The sequence below is a fragment of the Gadus chalcogrammus genome, chromosome 9 (assembly GCF_026213295.1).
Source record: "Gadus chalcogrammus isolate NIFS_2021 chromosome 9, NIFS_Gcha_1.0, whole genome shotgun sequence".
In the NCBI taxonomy this organism is placed as follows: domain Eukaryota; kingdom Metazoa; phylum Chordata; class Actinopteri; order Gadiformes; family Gadidae; genus Gadus; species Gadus chalcogrammus.
This window is the reverse complement of record NC_079420.1, coordinates 25467022-25481897: the sequence shown is the minus strand read 5'-3', so window position 1 is coordinate 25481897 and position 14876 is coordinate 25467022. Positions and strand designations below refer to the sequence as shown.

The following is a 14876-nucleotide window of genomic DNA, read 5'->3' as shown; positions in this document are numbered from 1 at the left end:
GAATGCCGCTTAATGAAACACAGATCAGTCCAAAGAACCATTACTTTCTATGATCAAAGGACTCTTTTTTATTATGATAGCATAATATATATATATAACATATATATTTGAAAATTATTATTATTGAAATTTCACTGGAATATGGAATGCGTTCCGGGGCCACCACAAAGAATAGACCAGTACTCTGCACTAGGCTTCACTGAATAGGTTTACATTAAAGGAAAAATACATTTTATGAACGTTTGAGTTTGACTAATTCTGTTGGTTGTGTGTCTTTAACACTGAGGGCTGTGCCTATTGTTGTTGTGTCAGGAGCTGATCCTAGAGGTCAACGAGCTGCGCTACAGACTGCAGGAGATGGAGAGTGACAGGATACAGTACGAGAAGAAACTCAAGTCCACCAAGGTGAGTCTGTGGGGATCTCTCCCTGAGCTGCAAGGGGTGACATCATGCTTCTAAGACTCTTCACTTTGCTTTAGACTGTTATATGATGTATGTATACATGTCTTACGTATGCTAAGATAGAAAAATCGAAGTCTGAGGGAGTATTCACGCCCACCGTGAACACCCCTCAATAGGTTGCAACAGCTCGTTTGTGCTCAAACTTTGTGCAGAAGTCCTGCCTCCCGGCTACCCGAATTGTTTTCAACTTCTCGGGGTGTGAATTTGCAGACACAGGCGTTCGACCAATAGCAACAGAGTGGGCGTTTTAAACTAATCAAAGCAGACTGGGCTACTTAAAGGGACATGATACAAAAGAGAATCAGGTTTTGAAAGACGCTGAATTTGGTTTTGCAGAAATGAACAGTGTGAGAGTATTAAGGGGTATTTCAAACATACCCCCAAAGGCAATTAGTAACCCTAAAAAAGCATGATATGGGATGTTTAACTTTTAAGCAGTCAACCAAAATGAGCCTCCAGCAAAACGTTGGACCCTAACCTGTGCATAAGGAATATAGCCAACAGCCTGGAGCTCAACACATCAGCATCATGGTGCCAGTGAAACATGGACTTAGGTTAAGAAATAGAGAAAGCTGTTGTCTTTAGAGTCCCAGCACTGTATTGATTGTTAAAGTTGAAGAAGGAGAGTACGAGTGTTCCTGTAAGCTGAGGGTACATCAGCACTGGGTCGGCCTTCTCACTGAACTCCACAGGAACATGCTGAGGCTGAAAGCTCTACACACCATGTCCGCTGTAGTCTGGGGAGTTATGGAGGTGCTTCTCTTTATTGTTGACCTGTCACATCTGAATGCTCTTCTCCTCTTGGTGGTTTATCTCACTGCTGCTAGTCGCTCATGGCCAAGCTCTCCTGCTTGAAAATGAAAGTGGGCCAGATGCACTATGAGAGACAGAGGAAGGAGCTCAACCTCCAGGCCATGAAGGTTGGCTTCCCTGAGCTCTGCTGCCCTGCCTGCTGTGGTCTGCTGGTTGTTTTTTCCCTGTGGCTCATTGTCCTGCTGTATTTTTGTTGTGCAGTGCAATGTCTCTTAATTTCTTCCCTCTCCTGCTGAATGAAGTCACTTCTTGCAAAGTAGTATCTTCACTTTTTTTACTGTCTTAAGCGAAAAGCACCACTTTGGTTAAAGAAAGTGATGTCACACATCTTTATACATAAATGTTGAAACAGATCCACACAGCTCCAGCTCACTCAAACCAGAGGTATGCGCTAATTCTCGGCCTGCGCACACCCTGCTTTGGAGAGACTTCAGCCCGATTCTGGTATCTTCCCCATCCACTTCTTACCCCTCTTCCCTTAAGCAATTTCTCCTGCAAGATTTAATTTACATTATCTTCTGCCTTGAACCCTCCCTGGTACCTTGTAAAGTGTGTGTTTGTGTGTGTGTCTGCGTGGGGGCAGGGGGCTGCTAGAGAGGGAGTAGAGAGTTTGTGGAATCCCAGCCAGACATGTTGCACTCTGTGTTGTGGTGTTCTGAAGGAGGAGCTGGCAGCGCTGAGGAGGCAGCAGGAGAACGGAGACGGGGGGCCGAGGAGGGCGGAGGCGGGCCCAGAAAGAGGTGGGCTGCTTCCTCTGGGGGGGGGGGGGGTCATCTGCTGCTATATCTTGCTCTCTCTCGCTCTGTGACCCGGAGAAGCTTCAACACCCGACACCCTAACACACCACACATTACCACACCACACCTTAACACACCACACTTTACCTCACAATGAAGTGCATCCATGTAACGCAACATTCAACACAACTTGGTGCTGCTGGCATCCCAAGCGGCAAGATTCTAATTTGATATGTTTATCTCGAGCAAAATCAATGAACCACGTTCAGGGCATTGTTATAGGAAGAAGGAGGAGAGTTAACACAGCAGCAGTACGGAGCAGCATCACTTCTGTTTTTGGTTTGACACATGAGGACACAATGTCAGTCGCTCAGTCGAAACAACAATGTTCTACATTAAACATGACTAATTTCTGTATTGTGATGTACCACACACAAAGAGACTCAGCTTTCATATTATATATGCATTATAACATTCATGAGTGCACACATTAGTCATGATGTACGTCAGAATGTCCAACAATATTTTAAAACTGCAACCAGTTTTTGTTTTTCCTGACTGTCTGTCCTGTTCAGTCTCTCATGCAGACGAGCCTCTTAGACAGAGGCTGAAGGAGAAACGTAAGGGCCTTGTGTTTACTACCGACTGCTCCCCCCCCCCCAGTGTTGCATGTCCGGGCCTGTGTGAACTCCCCCCCTTCCCCCCCCTGCTTGTCCACGTAACCCCGGAGACCTAACCCAGCACTGAGCCTGGGTCAGCCCAGCACGGAGCCGCAGCGCTCCCCCCCACATCCCCGTCCTGGTCGTTCCACGCCAGCCTTCTTTAGGACCTGAATGCCACCGATCTACAGGCTGTTTCATTTAGTTTGAACCCCAGCAAGGAATGTCTGCATTGTGCCCCCCTCCCCAGAGCCTTGGAATGAATGTCAGTGTCCTCCATCACCTCTTCCAGCTCAGCCGCATGGACCGCTGCACCCAACCCTCCCCCACCCCTCCACCTCCCTCACCCCTCTACCTCCCCCCTCTACCCCACCCCTCTTCGCCCCCCTCTACCTCTCCCCTCTACCCCACCCCTCCACCTCCCCTCCCCACCCCTCTACCTCCCCTCCCCACCCCTCTACCTCCCCTCCCCTCTACCCCCCCACCACTCCCCATCCCACCCCTCTACCTCCCCTCCCCACCCCTCTAACTCCCCACCCCTCTACCTCCCCTCCCCTCTACCCCCCCACCCCTCCCCATCCCACCCCTCTACCTCCCCTCCCCACCCCTCTACCTCCCCACCCCTCTACCTCCCCTCCCCTCTACCCCCCCCACCCCTCCCCATCCCACCCCTCTACCTCCCCACCCCTCTACCTCCCCTCCCCTCTACCTCCCCTCCCCTGTACCCCCCCACCCCTCCCCATCCCACCCCTCTACCTCCCCTCCCCACCCCTCTACCTCCCCACCCCTCCACCCCCCCACCCCTCCACCCCCCCACCCCTCTACCTCCCCACCCCTCTACCCCCCCACCCCTCTACCCCCCCTCCCCACCCCACCCCTCCACCTCCCCTCCCCTCCCCTCTACCACCCCTCCCCTCTACCCCCCCACCCCTCTACCTCCCCACCCCTCTACCTCCCCTCCCCACCCCTTCCCCTCCCACTAAAGGCTTATGAAAGAATGTTTTGTTAATGAATAGTTTATCATTAGCTGAAGGCTTAAAAATGACTTTTGACTGAGCGTTGTTATGAAGTGTTTCCAAGTCATATGTATGGCAAACATCATTTTATATATTTGTGCCCAAGTAATACATATTCTAAACTGTAGGATTGTGTGTAGGAACATCAGAACATCATCGATCTATCATAGTGTTTAATGTCTGTCTGTAGTGCAGACATCAGATCCATCATAGTGATTAGTCTCTGTAGCGCAGATATCTGATCCATGATAGTGATTAGTCTCTAGAGAATGAGGAGTTGTTGTGATGTTGACCTAAAGTCCTTTTCTGTGTGTCAGACGTGGAAGTTCAGAGGATGAAGAAGGCGGTGGAATCTCTCATGGCGGCCAATGAAGAGAAGGTAGGTTTAACTGGTTTAACTGGTGCACCTCCTTCACCAGCATAGAATCAATGTTAAGTTCACATCCTCTGATAATCCATCTGATGTCTGGACGTCTGGTCCTGCAGGACCGGAAGATTGAGGAGCTAAAGCAGTCGGCCCTGCGGTCCAGGAGGCTCCAGGACGCGGGGGTGCAGGGGAAGAGAGGTGGGACCCACCGCTGTTCTGGTAAAGGGGTGACATCATGCTTTTTCGACTTTCCCCTTCGCTTAAGACTGTTGTATGACTTCTGTAGTATAGGTGGGCGAATCTCTTGGCACCTCACGTTTCGATTCGATTCTGATTATAAGGTAAACAATTCGATTCTGAAGCGATTATTGATGCATCGAGATGCATCTCGACGCAAAAAAAAAAAGTATATACATTTCCATGCGTGATTTTCAAAAAAATATATATACATCTGGGTTTGCTACTCAGAGTTTGCTAAGCACTTCCTACTTTTGTGATGATCATTAAAGACATCAACAGATGAATTAACTTATCTAATATTTCATAAGAGAGAAAGCTTTTGTGACAAATATGACTTTCTATGAACAATGCAATAATCAATGCAGCTTGCATTATAACACAATATGGAAGCATGCAAAAAATAGGTTTCAGTTTTATTTTTATTTTATTATTAGGAGTTCTTGTGTCTGGCTGTGAGTTTGCGCGCATGCTATGCGTAGGCTGAATCGCAATCGTGCCAAGACAAATCAGATTTGGCCAATACACACTGAAGATAAATTCAATCATTTTAAAATTACAAAAATTATCCCTCTCTGGCGAACAGAATGTTTATTTTAATTTCGATTATTAATTTATCTGCATCGAGACAGAATCGTTCTAGCGAGAATCGCGATGCATCGAAGAATCGATTATTTTTCCCACCCCTAGTCTGTAGACGTCCGCTAAGCTAGAAAAAGGCTTATACTCACTTTACTTCTGTAACAGTGTGACCTCAGACTGCAGTTGGCGGTGCTGAAGTGCTGCTTTTGACCATTAAACAGCAGGGCTACATTGCTATTCAGACTGGTGTTATCTCCATTTGCCTCTAATAGGTTTGTGGGGGCGTAGCCAGACCATTTGATTGACATGACCTGGTTGTTTAAGGCCTTGGTTTACCCCATGACCCTTCAATGGGAGCACAGCTGCATTCTACATCTCAGGAAAGAATCTTTCATGGATTGAACCTCTAAAGTACTTCCTTTCTCCGGCTTCTGCAGCCACCCTGATAAATCTCTTGCAGTCACCCTCTCACACGCACATCCTCATCCTCTGCTCTCAACTCAAGGTCAGCCCTACCATGGAGAATCAGGGGCCAGGGCCAGGTCTAGCTTATGAACAGTTCCTGCCACAGAGCAGGATGCTGTGGTCAGAACCACGAGGTTTAGCTGGTCACGAACTCCACCTTAACACCAACCCCACTGCCTCAGGTCAAACCTTAAAACGGCCCTCACTGCCTCAGGTCAAACCTTAACACGGTCCTCACTGCCTCAGGTCAAACCTTAACACGGTCCTCACTGCCTCAGGTCAAACCTTAACACGGTCCTCACTGCCTCAGGACAAACCTTAACACCCACCTCACTGCCTCAGGTCAAACCTTAACACGGTCCTCACTGCCTCAGGACAAACCTTAACACGGTCCTCACTGCCTCAGGACAAACCTTAACACGGCCCCCTTAGGTCAAACCTAAACACGGCCCCCTTAGGTCAAACCTTAACACGGCCCCCTTAGGTCAAACCTTAACACGGCCCCCTTAGGTCAAACCTTAACACGGCCCACCGTAGGTCAAACCTTAACACGGCCCCCTTAGGTCAAACCTTAACACGGCCCCCCTTAGGTCAAACCTTAACACGGCCCCCTTAGGTCAAACCTCAACACGGCCAACCGTAGGTCAAACCTTAACACGGCCCACCGTAGGTCAAACCTTAACACGGCCCCCCTTAGGTCAAACCTTAACTCGGCCCCCTCAGGTCAAACCTTAACACGGCCCTCACTGCCTCAGGTCAGCAGCCACTCACCTCCCGGGTGTTTTTGAATTGCAGAAGACAAAGACGGGGAGAACATGGAGACTGACAGCGACTGTTCTACGCTGGTCATCAAAACGATGAGCGCCGCGGCAAGGCTGGACGGACGGGGAGGCCCCGCCTCTGAGGGGAGAGGGAGGAGCCCGGACCAGGTGGGGTGTGTGTGTGTGTGTGTGCCGTGTGTGTGTGCCGTGTGTGTGTGCTGTGTGTGTGTGTGTGTGTGTTTATGTATATAGTATGTGCGTGCGCGCATACTTGTGAGGTGTATGTATGTGCGTAAGCGCATTTGCTCAGATTAAGGATGAGCATGTCGGTATTTCTAGGTATGGTTTCCAAAACATTGCTCTTTGCTCTGCAGGAGAGTCTGAGTGGAGGGAGTGAGATGCGTCTGTCTGGCCACGCTGACTCCTCCCCGTACGACCCTGGCACTGCCCCGGAGCCCCCCTCCGCCACCTCAGGAAGGTGAGCCCAACCAATGGCAGCCTGGTTGATATCATCATTGCTGTGATTCTATTCTGTATTATGCTTCAGCTCTTGGTCCAACACAGTCGTCCCGTCTGCATATCCACACGCTGGCACTCAATCAACTAGTAATCTGCAACTAGAGGTCTCTTGCTCTGCAGTTAACCGTAGAGTTAGAGGACTCTTAATGCAGTGTTTTTTTTGCTTTTCAGCAATGAGGAAAACTGCCAGTGTTGGAGTCAGGACGACCACGACTCTGTAACCAATGAGAAGGTATATATCTTTCACCTCATATTATTATGATTATGAATGATGTACATCTATACAAAGATAAAAGCTAAGCGCTAAGATATCAGCAATGACTTAAGTTATCTATGTATATTACCTCCTGTCAGAGATGTTATGCCTGCCTTTCACAGTGGGAGGGGGCTTCAATTCACGACCAACAGTGACTGATTCCATTATAACCAGTACCTTACACAACCACTTTGCCTGTGGTCTCTTGTCCTCCTAAGAACAAGGCCAACGAGGAGATGAGCAAGCTGACGGAGAAGCCCTCCGCAGGAGGGTCCGCCACGCTGCCGGGCCCCCTGGGGCCCCCGGCTGACGACAGCTTCGGCTCGCGGAAGGGGCGGTCCTCCTTCGGGAAGGGCTTCTTCAAGCTGAGGGGGGGCAAGAGGACGACCAGCACGCCCAACCTCGGTGAGACCCCGACGCCGGCCCTGTGGCCACAGACAGGGCTGGAGGGATAACCACTCTACGTTTACTGATGTGTTTAAGGGCGGCTGGTTTTCTGATGGGAGACGTCTTTGTTTGGAATGTTTAGTTTCAGTGCGTTGTTTCATGAGTGAGTCGTTTGGAGTTCCCTCGTAAAGATGCTAGTATGAAGCTCAACGTTGGTCACAGTTTGAGGGATTTGGTTAGAAAATCTGGTCAAACTGCAGGGGACCTCTGAAAAGAGCCCGGTGATTTAAGATTGAATTGTGGAAGGTTCCTGCGATCCCTTCCCTTCCCAGGCCACTCCCAAAGAATACACATCAAGACCATAATTTGCTTCCCACAGTCACTGCCGTTCCCGTTTAATTCTGGAATGTTTGTGCCTCAACGTCTGTGTTCCCGTCCTGGTCTTCTACTGGTGCATTGGGAAGTCTGCCTGCCCTGTGAGGGTTTGTGTGTGTGTATGATGCTGTGTGACTCCTCTAACGCTGTGTTCCTCTCTGCGGACCCTGTCTGTGTGCTTTGTGAAGACCGCAGCAGGAGTGCGAGCGCGCCTATGCTAGGTACAGTAATGACCGCAGGGCGGGTGCAGGGCAGCCAATCAGAGCCTGCCCCCCCCCCCACCCCCACACTTCAAACTGCATCCCTTGCTAGACATCAAAGTTTCCTATCCGAGACACTTTGAAAACATGTTGCTGTTTGTGCAAAGAACAGTGTGTGTTTGCATGCATGTGTGTCCCTGTATTCTGTGTATCACCGTCCATCGCTCATGCATACTGTTTGTTTCTATCCCCCTCTTATTTAAAGGATGGTTTTGTATCAAACATTTCTTTTGTTTGGGGGGGGGAAGACCCAAAACCCTTTTTTCAAATATTGAATAAATTAACCCTTTATTCAACAACTTTGAATTCCCCTGTTTTCTCCAGTTGTAGTGGTAGGAATCCACTGTGGTTCATGCATGTAGCCTGTCCACGGTAAAGGAGCTGCTGCCCCCACACCGCCTGTCTCTGTCTGGGGGACTGAAGCCATGGGGCCGGTCTGGTCCCGACCGGTCTCTGGTGCTGATCCTGTGGTTCCTCCCCCCCGACACAGCGGAGGTGGAGCGGCCCGGGACGGAGCACCTGGACCTGGCGGGGCTGCCCCAGCGCTCCCCCACCAGCGACAGCACGCACACGCTGCCCACCACCCCCGAGACCGGCAAGAAGAAGGCCACCGGCATCAAGAGGCTCTTCGGGAAGTACGTGTTGGCCCTAAAACCCTCCGTAGACCCTTAGAGGGTCACAAGTCCCATTCTAGTCTGATAGCAGTCCAGCTCAAATTTGGTTGAAGGGGGCGGCACATTTTTTTTCACTTAATAGTTTTTCCGCCCAATCATGTCGCTGGAGGCGGGGATCTTAAAACGTATTACGGTGATTTCCTTTAAGTGCTGAAGATCCTGTTCAGACACCGACGTTCTGAGGGGAAGTGCTTGAACGGTTTCCAGCCCAACACCGTTTAGACCGGTCACTGTAGACCGGAGGAGTCTGGTTAGAATATAAAAAGCTCAGCTCTGTGGGTCGGTCCCAGATGTTCTGCCGGATCAGAGACTACTGCGATAGGCCTGAGATGTTATTCACTGAACCTTTAGGGAGGTTTCATGTGTCGCCTGTTGATGACTTCAGATCCCTTGGATGCGCAGCATGGGAGCGGGCTCTAATGTGACACGTTGTTTTCTGAAGGCTGAGAAGGAGTCAATCGACAACGTTTAACCTGGACGACAACCTGTCGGAGGGGGAGTTCAAGAGGGGGGGGGTGCGCTCCACAGCCGGCCCCCGGCTGGGCTGGTCACGGGACCTGCAGCACACCAACAGGTAAGAGGGGGTCTGGGAGTGTGTGTGTGTGTGTGTGTGTGTGTGTGTGTGTGTGTGTGTGTGTGTGTGTGTGTGTGTGTGTGTGTGTGTGTGTGTGTGTGTGTGTGTGTGTGTGTGTGTGTGTGTGTGTGTGTGTCGCTGTGTGTCGCTGTGTGTTTGCATGTGTGTGTGTCGCTGTGTGTGTGTGTCTATGTGTTTTGTGTGTTTGGTTGTGTTTGTGTGTGTGTGTGTCTGTGTTTCTATGTGTGTGTCTATGTGTCTGTGGTGACTTATGGGATTCAGAGGTGTTGTTTTATTCTAACTTCAGAAAAAAAAAGTCTTGGCTGTCCCTGACCCCCCCCTCCCCTCCACCCTCCCTGTGTTGTAGTGAACTGGACGCTCCGTTTGCGCGCTGGTCGAAGGAGCAGGTGTGTGAGTGGCTGAAGGAGCAGGGCCTAGGCCTGTACGGGAACATGGCCCGCGTATGGGTTTCCTCGGGACAGACGCTGCTGCAGGCCTCTCAGCAGGACCTAGAGCGGGTGAGGCTGGGCCCCGGGGCGTTGTACTGACCCAATAATGCTGCTACTCCTTATCTGAAGGCATTACAAAGACAGGGAACAATGCAGTGCACTTTAAAAGAGGCTTGTATATAACTGGTTGGAGTCTGATAGACGTACCTGTTACCGGTGCTGTAGGTCAGTGCTCTTCAACAAGGGGTCCGCGACCCCTAGGGGGTCCGCGGAGGTACTGCAGGGGGGTCGCGAAAGTTTTTGTTGATTAGAAAAAAAAAAAATATTCCCCCGCAATTGTTTCCACATATCGAAATGTCTTTAACTACACATTAACATGAATCCAACACATTAGCCGCGTTTACATGGACACTTTTGATCCGATGGAGAGAGCTTTTCTCTGCCTGCTCCTTCAATTAAGAAGAAGGACAGTTTAATATGAAACACAATTTTATACAATATATAAGTAGGGGTCCCCGCTCCATCTCTCCGTCAGTTTGGGGGTCCTTGGCCGGGAAAACGTTGAAGACCCCTGCTGTAGGTAATGAAGAGCTATTGTTTGAGTGTTATTTGATATAAATCCCAAAATCCCGTTTGGAAATCTTTGTTCCGCTGTTTCCTTTTCAAAATCTGTCTTTATAACTCTCATTACTCGTGTGTGTGTGTGTCTCTGTGTGTGTATGTGTGTGAGTGTGTGTGTGTGTGTGTGTGTGTGTGTGTGTGTGTGTGTGTGTGTGTGTGTGTGTGTGTGTGTGTGTGTGTGTGTGTGTGTGTGTGTGTGTGTGTGTGTGTGTGTGTGTGTGTAGGAGCTGGGCATTAAGCACCCTCTTCACAGGAAGAAGCTGCAGCTCGCTCTGCAGGCACTCGGCTCGGAGGAGGAAGACAACAAGAGCAAGCTGGATTACAACTGGGTGACCAGTGAGTACCCTGAGATGTGGAGACGCTTCAGCAACATACCATCAACCTGCATTGTTAGAACAGCCTGATTCACTGACGTGGAAGTGAAGGGGCGACAGTGGCTCAGGAGTCAGAGCGTGTTGACTGGTAACCGGAAGGTCGCTAGGTCCATCCCCGGCCCCTCCTAGAGTGTCGAGGTGTCCCTGACACCTCACCCTGACTGCTCCTGACGAGCTGGCTGTCGCCTTGCGTGGTCGACTCCGCCTATGTGAATGTGTTAATGAATGGCTGTAAGTCGCGTTGGATAAAGCGTTAGCAATATCCAATATCCCCTAAATGTAAATGTGATCTATGATGCTCGGAAGTACCACTGACACAGTGTGGAGTCGCACGTAGAGCAGCACGCCACCGGACGCCACCGGCAGGAACCACAGCCCAGAATATACCTCCAGGCAGGCTCCCCTCCACTGGGAGGGTCAGCCCACCGCCAAATGACCACCTGAACACATTTACTGTGTGTGAGGCGAGCAACAACAACCAGCTCAGCGCTAGCTAAGAATAACATTGTTAGAGCAGCTGAAGCCCCCACTGAGCTCAGCTCTCTGAGACTCATGACCAGCTGAGAGCTGTGTTCACCAAAACACCATAACTTCTCACAACACACACCGTCTCAACAACACACCACACCTGCTCATCACACACCGTCACACCCACCGCTCAGCATGAGAGGGATTTGCAGAGAGGAGTGTGTTGAGCTGAACACACTCCTGGTACTGCAGCCCCGTCCTCCAGCGCTCACACCCCAGGAGGTGCAGAGCCCTGGAGGATCCAGAAGGCTCCCCACCCCCCAGCAGGCTGGTTCAGCTGCTGGGGGCAGGCATCAGGGAGACACTGACACAGGTTTCTTTCCCCAGGCCATCAGGACCGTGAACCCTGACCTCACCAGGGCTGCTGCTATTACTTTACTGACCTACTGCATTTTAGATCATACATTTAACACATTTAAGACACAACAAAACATACCATGGGTTCACTGGCACTTTAGCAAACCCATTTTGATGTTGAATGCAAACTGTGGTTTCCCTAACCCTTCACACCCTCCCCCTGTGTGTGATCAGGATGGCTGGACGACATTGGTCTGCCCCAGTACAAAACCCAGTTTGACGAGGGTCGGGTCGACGGCCGCATGCTGCACTACATGACCGTGGTGAGTGTCTGACACACTCGGAGCAGCATGGATGACTGGCTGTAATGAGCCCAGCTCCCCATCAGGCTGGGTGTGTCTGGGGAGCGGCTGATGAGGAGAAACACATGCACTGACGCCACTTCTCCATGCTCAATGTCTTTCTGTGACCTCTCTGTCTCTTTCACTTCTGTCTCCCAACCGTTACTTTATAGAATATGGGGCTAGGATTTGTATCATTCCATAGTGAAATATCGGATTTGTCTCATAGTCTAGAACAGAGGACCCAAATGGAGTTCTCTAAGGTTATTTTTCAGAAAATAACTGAAATTGATAATAGTCATGGTTTGTGCTATTATTATTGTAACCTCTGATAACCTAAATTGACCAATCAGTGCCTTCTTACCAATGATCTTCAAACCTTCTACCGTCGGTTCTCTTTGGGGTCAATAAAGGTTTTGGGATGTCCTAACATGAGTAGGGTGACCAGCATCGTATGGCAGAAGAAGAGCGTGCAGTTTGGCACCTTGTTACCACAATTGTAAGTGAAAGGGTATGTAAACCCCCTGGAGAACATGATCTGAGCAGCCATAAGGTTCAAGAGACGGGTTAATACAATGGGTTCATAGTAGCGAGTGTGGTCAAAACGCACCACACATTCACCTGAGCATGGTGCACAGCCAATAGGAAACGACCACTCGTTCAGAGCCGAAGGCAGAAGACTGACCCTTTGACCCTGACGTTGATTCAGGTGACCAGGACTGTCCCTTAATGTCTCCCCAGGACGACCTCCTCTCCCTGAAGGTGGGCAGCGTCCTCCACCACCTCAGCATCAAGAGAGCCATCCAGGTGCTGCGGCTCAACCACTACCAGCCCAACTGCCTCCGCCGCCGACCCTCCCACGAGGTCAGTCTCACTCAGCCTCACTCAGCCTCACTAGTCTCACTAGTCTCACTCAGCCTCACTCACTAGTCTCACTCAGCCTCACTAGTCTCATTAGTCTCACTCAGCCTCACTCACTAGTCTCACTCACCCTCACTAGTCTCACTCAGCCTCACTAGTCTCACTCAGCCTCACTAGTCTCACTAGTCTCACTCAGCCTCACTCAGCCTCACTAGTCTCACTCACTAGTCTCACTCACTAGTCTCGCTCAGCCTCACTAGTCTCACTAGTCTCACTCAGCCTCACTAGTCTCACTCAGCCTCACTAGTCTCACTCACTAGTCTCACTCAGTCTCACTAGTCTCACTCAGTCTCACTCCGCCTCACTAGTCTCACTCAGCCTCACTAGTCTCACTCAGCCTCACTAGTCTCACTCACTAGTCTCACTCAGCCACACTAGTCTCACTCATCCTCACTAGTCTCGCTCAGCCTCACTCAGCCTCACTAGTCCCACTCACTAGTCTCACTCAGCCTCACTAGTCTCACTCCGCCTCACTAGTCTCACTCCGCCTCACTAGTCTCACTCCCCAGCCTCACTAGTCTCACTCCCCAGCCTCACTCAGCCTTAGCATTGTGTAGTGTACTTCTTGTTGTTGTACAAAACTTCTAAGAACCAACGTGCAATCCTCCAGAACAACATCTCCCCGGCGGAGGTCTCCCAGTGGACCAACCACAGGGTCATGGAGTGGCTGCGCTCCGTGGACCTGGCGGAGTACGCCCCCAACCTGAGGGGCAGCGGGGTGCACGGGGGCCTCATGGTGAGAGGCAGCAGAGCTCAGGGGCCCGGGACTTGGCCCAGTCCCAGCCCTTCCAAAGGCTGTGGGTTTGATCCCCCTAATGCCACAGCTTACCTGTGAATGTTGCTGGGTGCTCTGCGCTCATTGTAAGTGGCTCTAGATGAAGGGGCTCTCCATGACTAACGTAGAATGATGGGTAAGAGGATAGGGTTGAACTTAACTGTAGTATACAAGCCCAATAACACCAGTAGTATGTTCAAAAGCGGCATGTTCTGCTACAGTACATCTCATACTTCTATGATTCTGTGAAACTAAATCAGGTCCTCTTCTTCCTCCTCCTTGTCCTCCTCCTCTCCCTCCTACTCCTACTCCACATCTTCTTCTGCTTCTTCTTCTTCTTCTTCTTCTTCTTCTTCTTCTTCTTCTTCTTCTTCTTCTTCTTCTTCTTCTTCTTCTTCTTCTTCTTCTTCCTGCCCCTCCTCGTGGCCCTCAGGTCCTGGAGCCGCGCTTCAACGTGGAGACCATGGCCCTGCTGCTCAACATCCCCCCCAACAAGACGCTGCTGCGCCGCCACCTGGCCACCCACTTCAGCGTGCTGGTGGGGCTGGAGGCCCAGCAGCTCAAGCAGGAGAGCCTGGAGCACCCCGACTACCTGCTACTGACCGCCACCGCCAAGGTCAAGGTGGGACAGCGCCGGGGTCAGAGCCGGGGTGCACACCGGGTCCACACCGGGTCCACACAGGGTCCACACAGGGTCCACATAGGGGTCCACATAGGGGTCCACATAGGGGTCCACACAGGGTCCACACAGGGGTCCACATAGGGGTCCACACCGGGTCCACACAGGGTCCACACAGGGTCCACATAGGGGTCCACATAGGGGTCCACACAGGGTCCACACAGGGGTCCACATAGGGGTCCACACAGGGTCCACACCGGGTCAACTCCGCGGTCCACACCGGGTCCACACCGGGCCCACTCCCTCCTGTGTCTCCCTCCTGTGTCTCCTTCCTGTGAATCCCTCCCTGTGACTCCCTCCTGTGACTCCCTCCTTTGACTCCCTCCTGTGAATCCCTCCCAGCCGAAGAAGGCCTTCGGTGGCTTCGGGACGCTGCGGAGGAAGAGGCAGGAGGACAGTGAGGAGTACGTCTGTCCCATGGACGTGGAGATGCCCAAGGGACGCAGCTTCCAGCGGGGATACGGAGGAGAGCTCCAGATATACGAGGACGACCTGGACCGCCTAGAGCAGGTAACCCTAGAACAGGTAACCTAGACCTAGAGCAGGTAACCCTAGAACAGGTAACCTAGACCTAGAGCAGGTAACCCTAGAGAAGGTAGCCCTAGAACAGGTTACCTAGACCTAGAGAAGGTAACCCTCGAGCAGGTAACCCTAGAACAGGTTACCTAGACCTAGAGAAGGTAACCCTCGAGCAGGTAACCCTAGAACAGGTAACCTAGACCTAGAGCAAGTAACCCTAGAACAGAT

General features: G+C 51.1%; 1 protein-coding gene across 4 annotated transcripts in view; it reads left to right on the top strand.

Moving 5' to 3' along the window:
- The window catches only part of ppfibp1b (PPFIA binding protein 1b), a 28237-nt gene that overhangs the window by 10283 nt on the left and 3078 nt on the right, over positions 1-14876 (top strand). The window contains exons 7-25 of one of the 4 annotated variants that reach the window (XM_056598057.1): positions 313-405; positions 1937-2015; positions 2588-2632; positions 4005-4066; positions 4174-4273; positions 6134-6267; positions 6474-6577; positions 6790-6850; positions 7093-7279; positions 7825-7857; positions 8387-8531; positions 9013-9144; positions 9512-9662; positions 10439-10550; positions 11648-11736; positions 12496-12618; positions 13286-13411; positions 13884-14072; positions 14472-14639. In XM_056598057.1, the coding sequence (XP_056454032.1) occupies positions 313-405; positions 1937-2015; positions 2588-2632; positions 4005-4066; positions 4174-4273; positions 6134-6267; positions 6474-6577; positions 6790-6850; positions 7093-7279; positions 7825-7857; positions 8387-8531; positions 9013-9144; positions 9512-9662; positions 10439-10550; positions 11648-11736; positions 12496-12618; positions 13286-13411; positions 13884-14072; positions 14472-14639 (2133 nt within the window). The remainder of the gene's footprint in view (positions 1-312; positions 406-1936; positions 2016-2587; positions 2633-4004; positions 4067-4173; positions 4274-6133; positions 6268-6473; positions 6578-6789; positions 6851-7092; positions 7280-7824; positions 7858-8386; positions 8532-9012; positions 9145-9511; positions 9663-10438; positions 10551-11647; positions 11737-12495; positions 12619-13285; positions 13412-13883; positions 14073-14471; positions 14640-14876) is intronic. The other 3 variants (XM_056598058.1, XM_056598060.1, XM_056598059.1) reach the window with 3 other exon arrangements.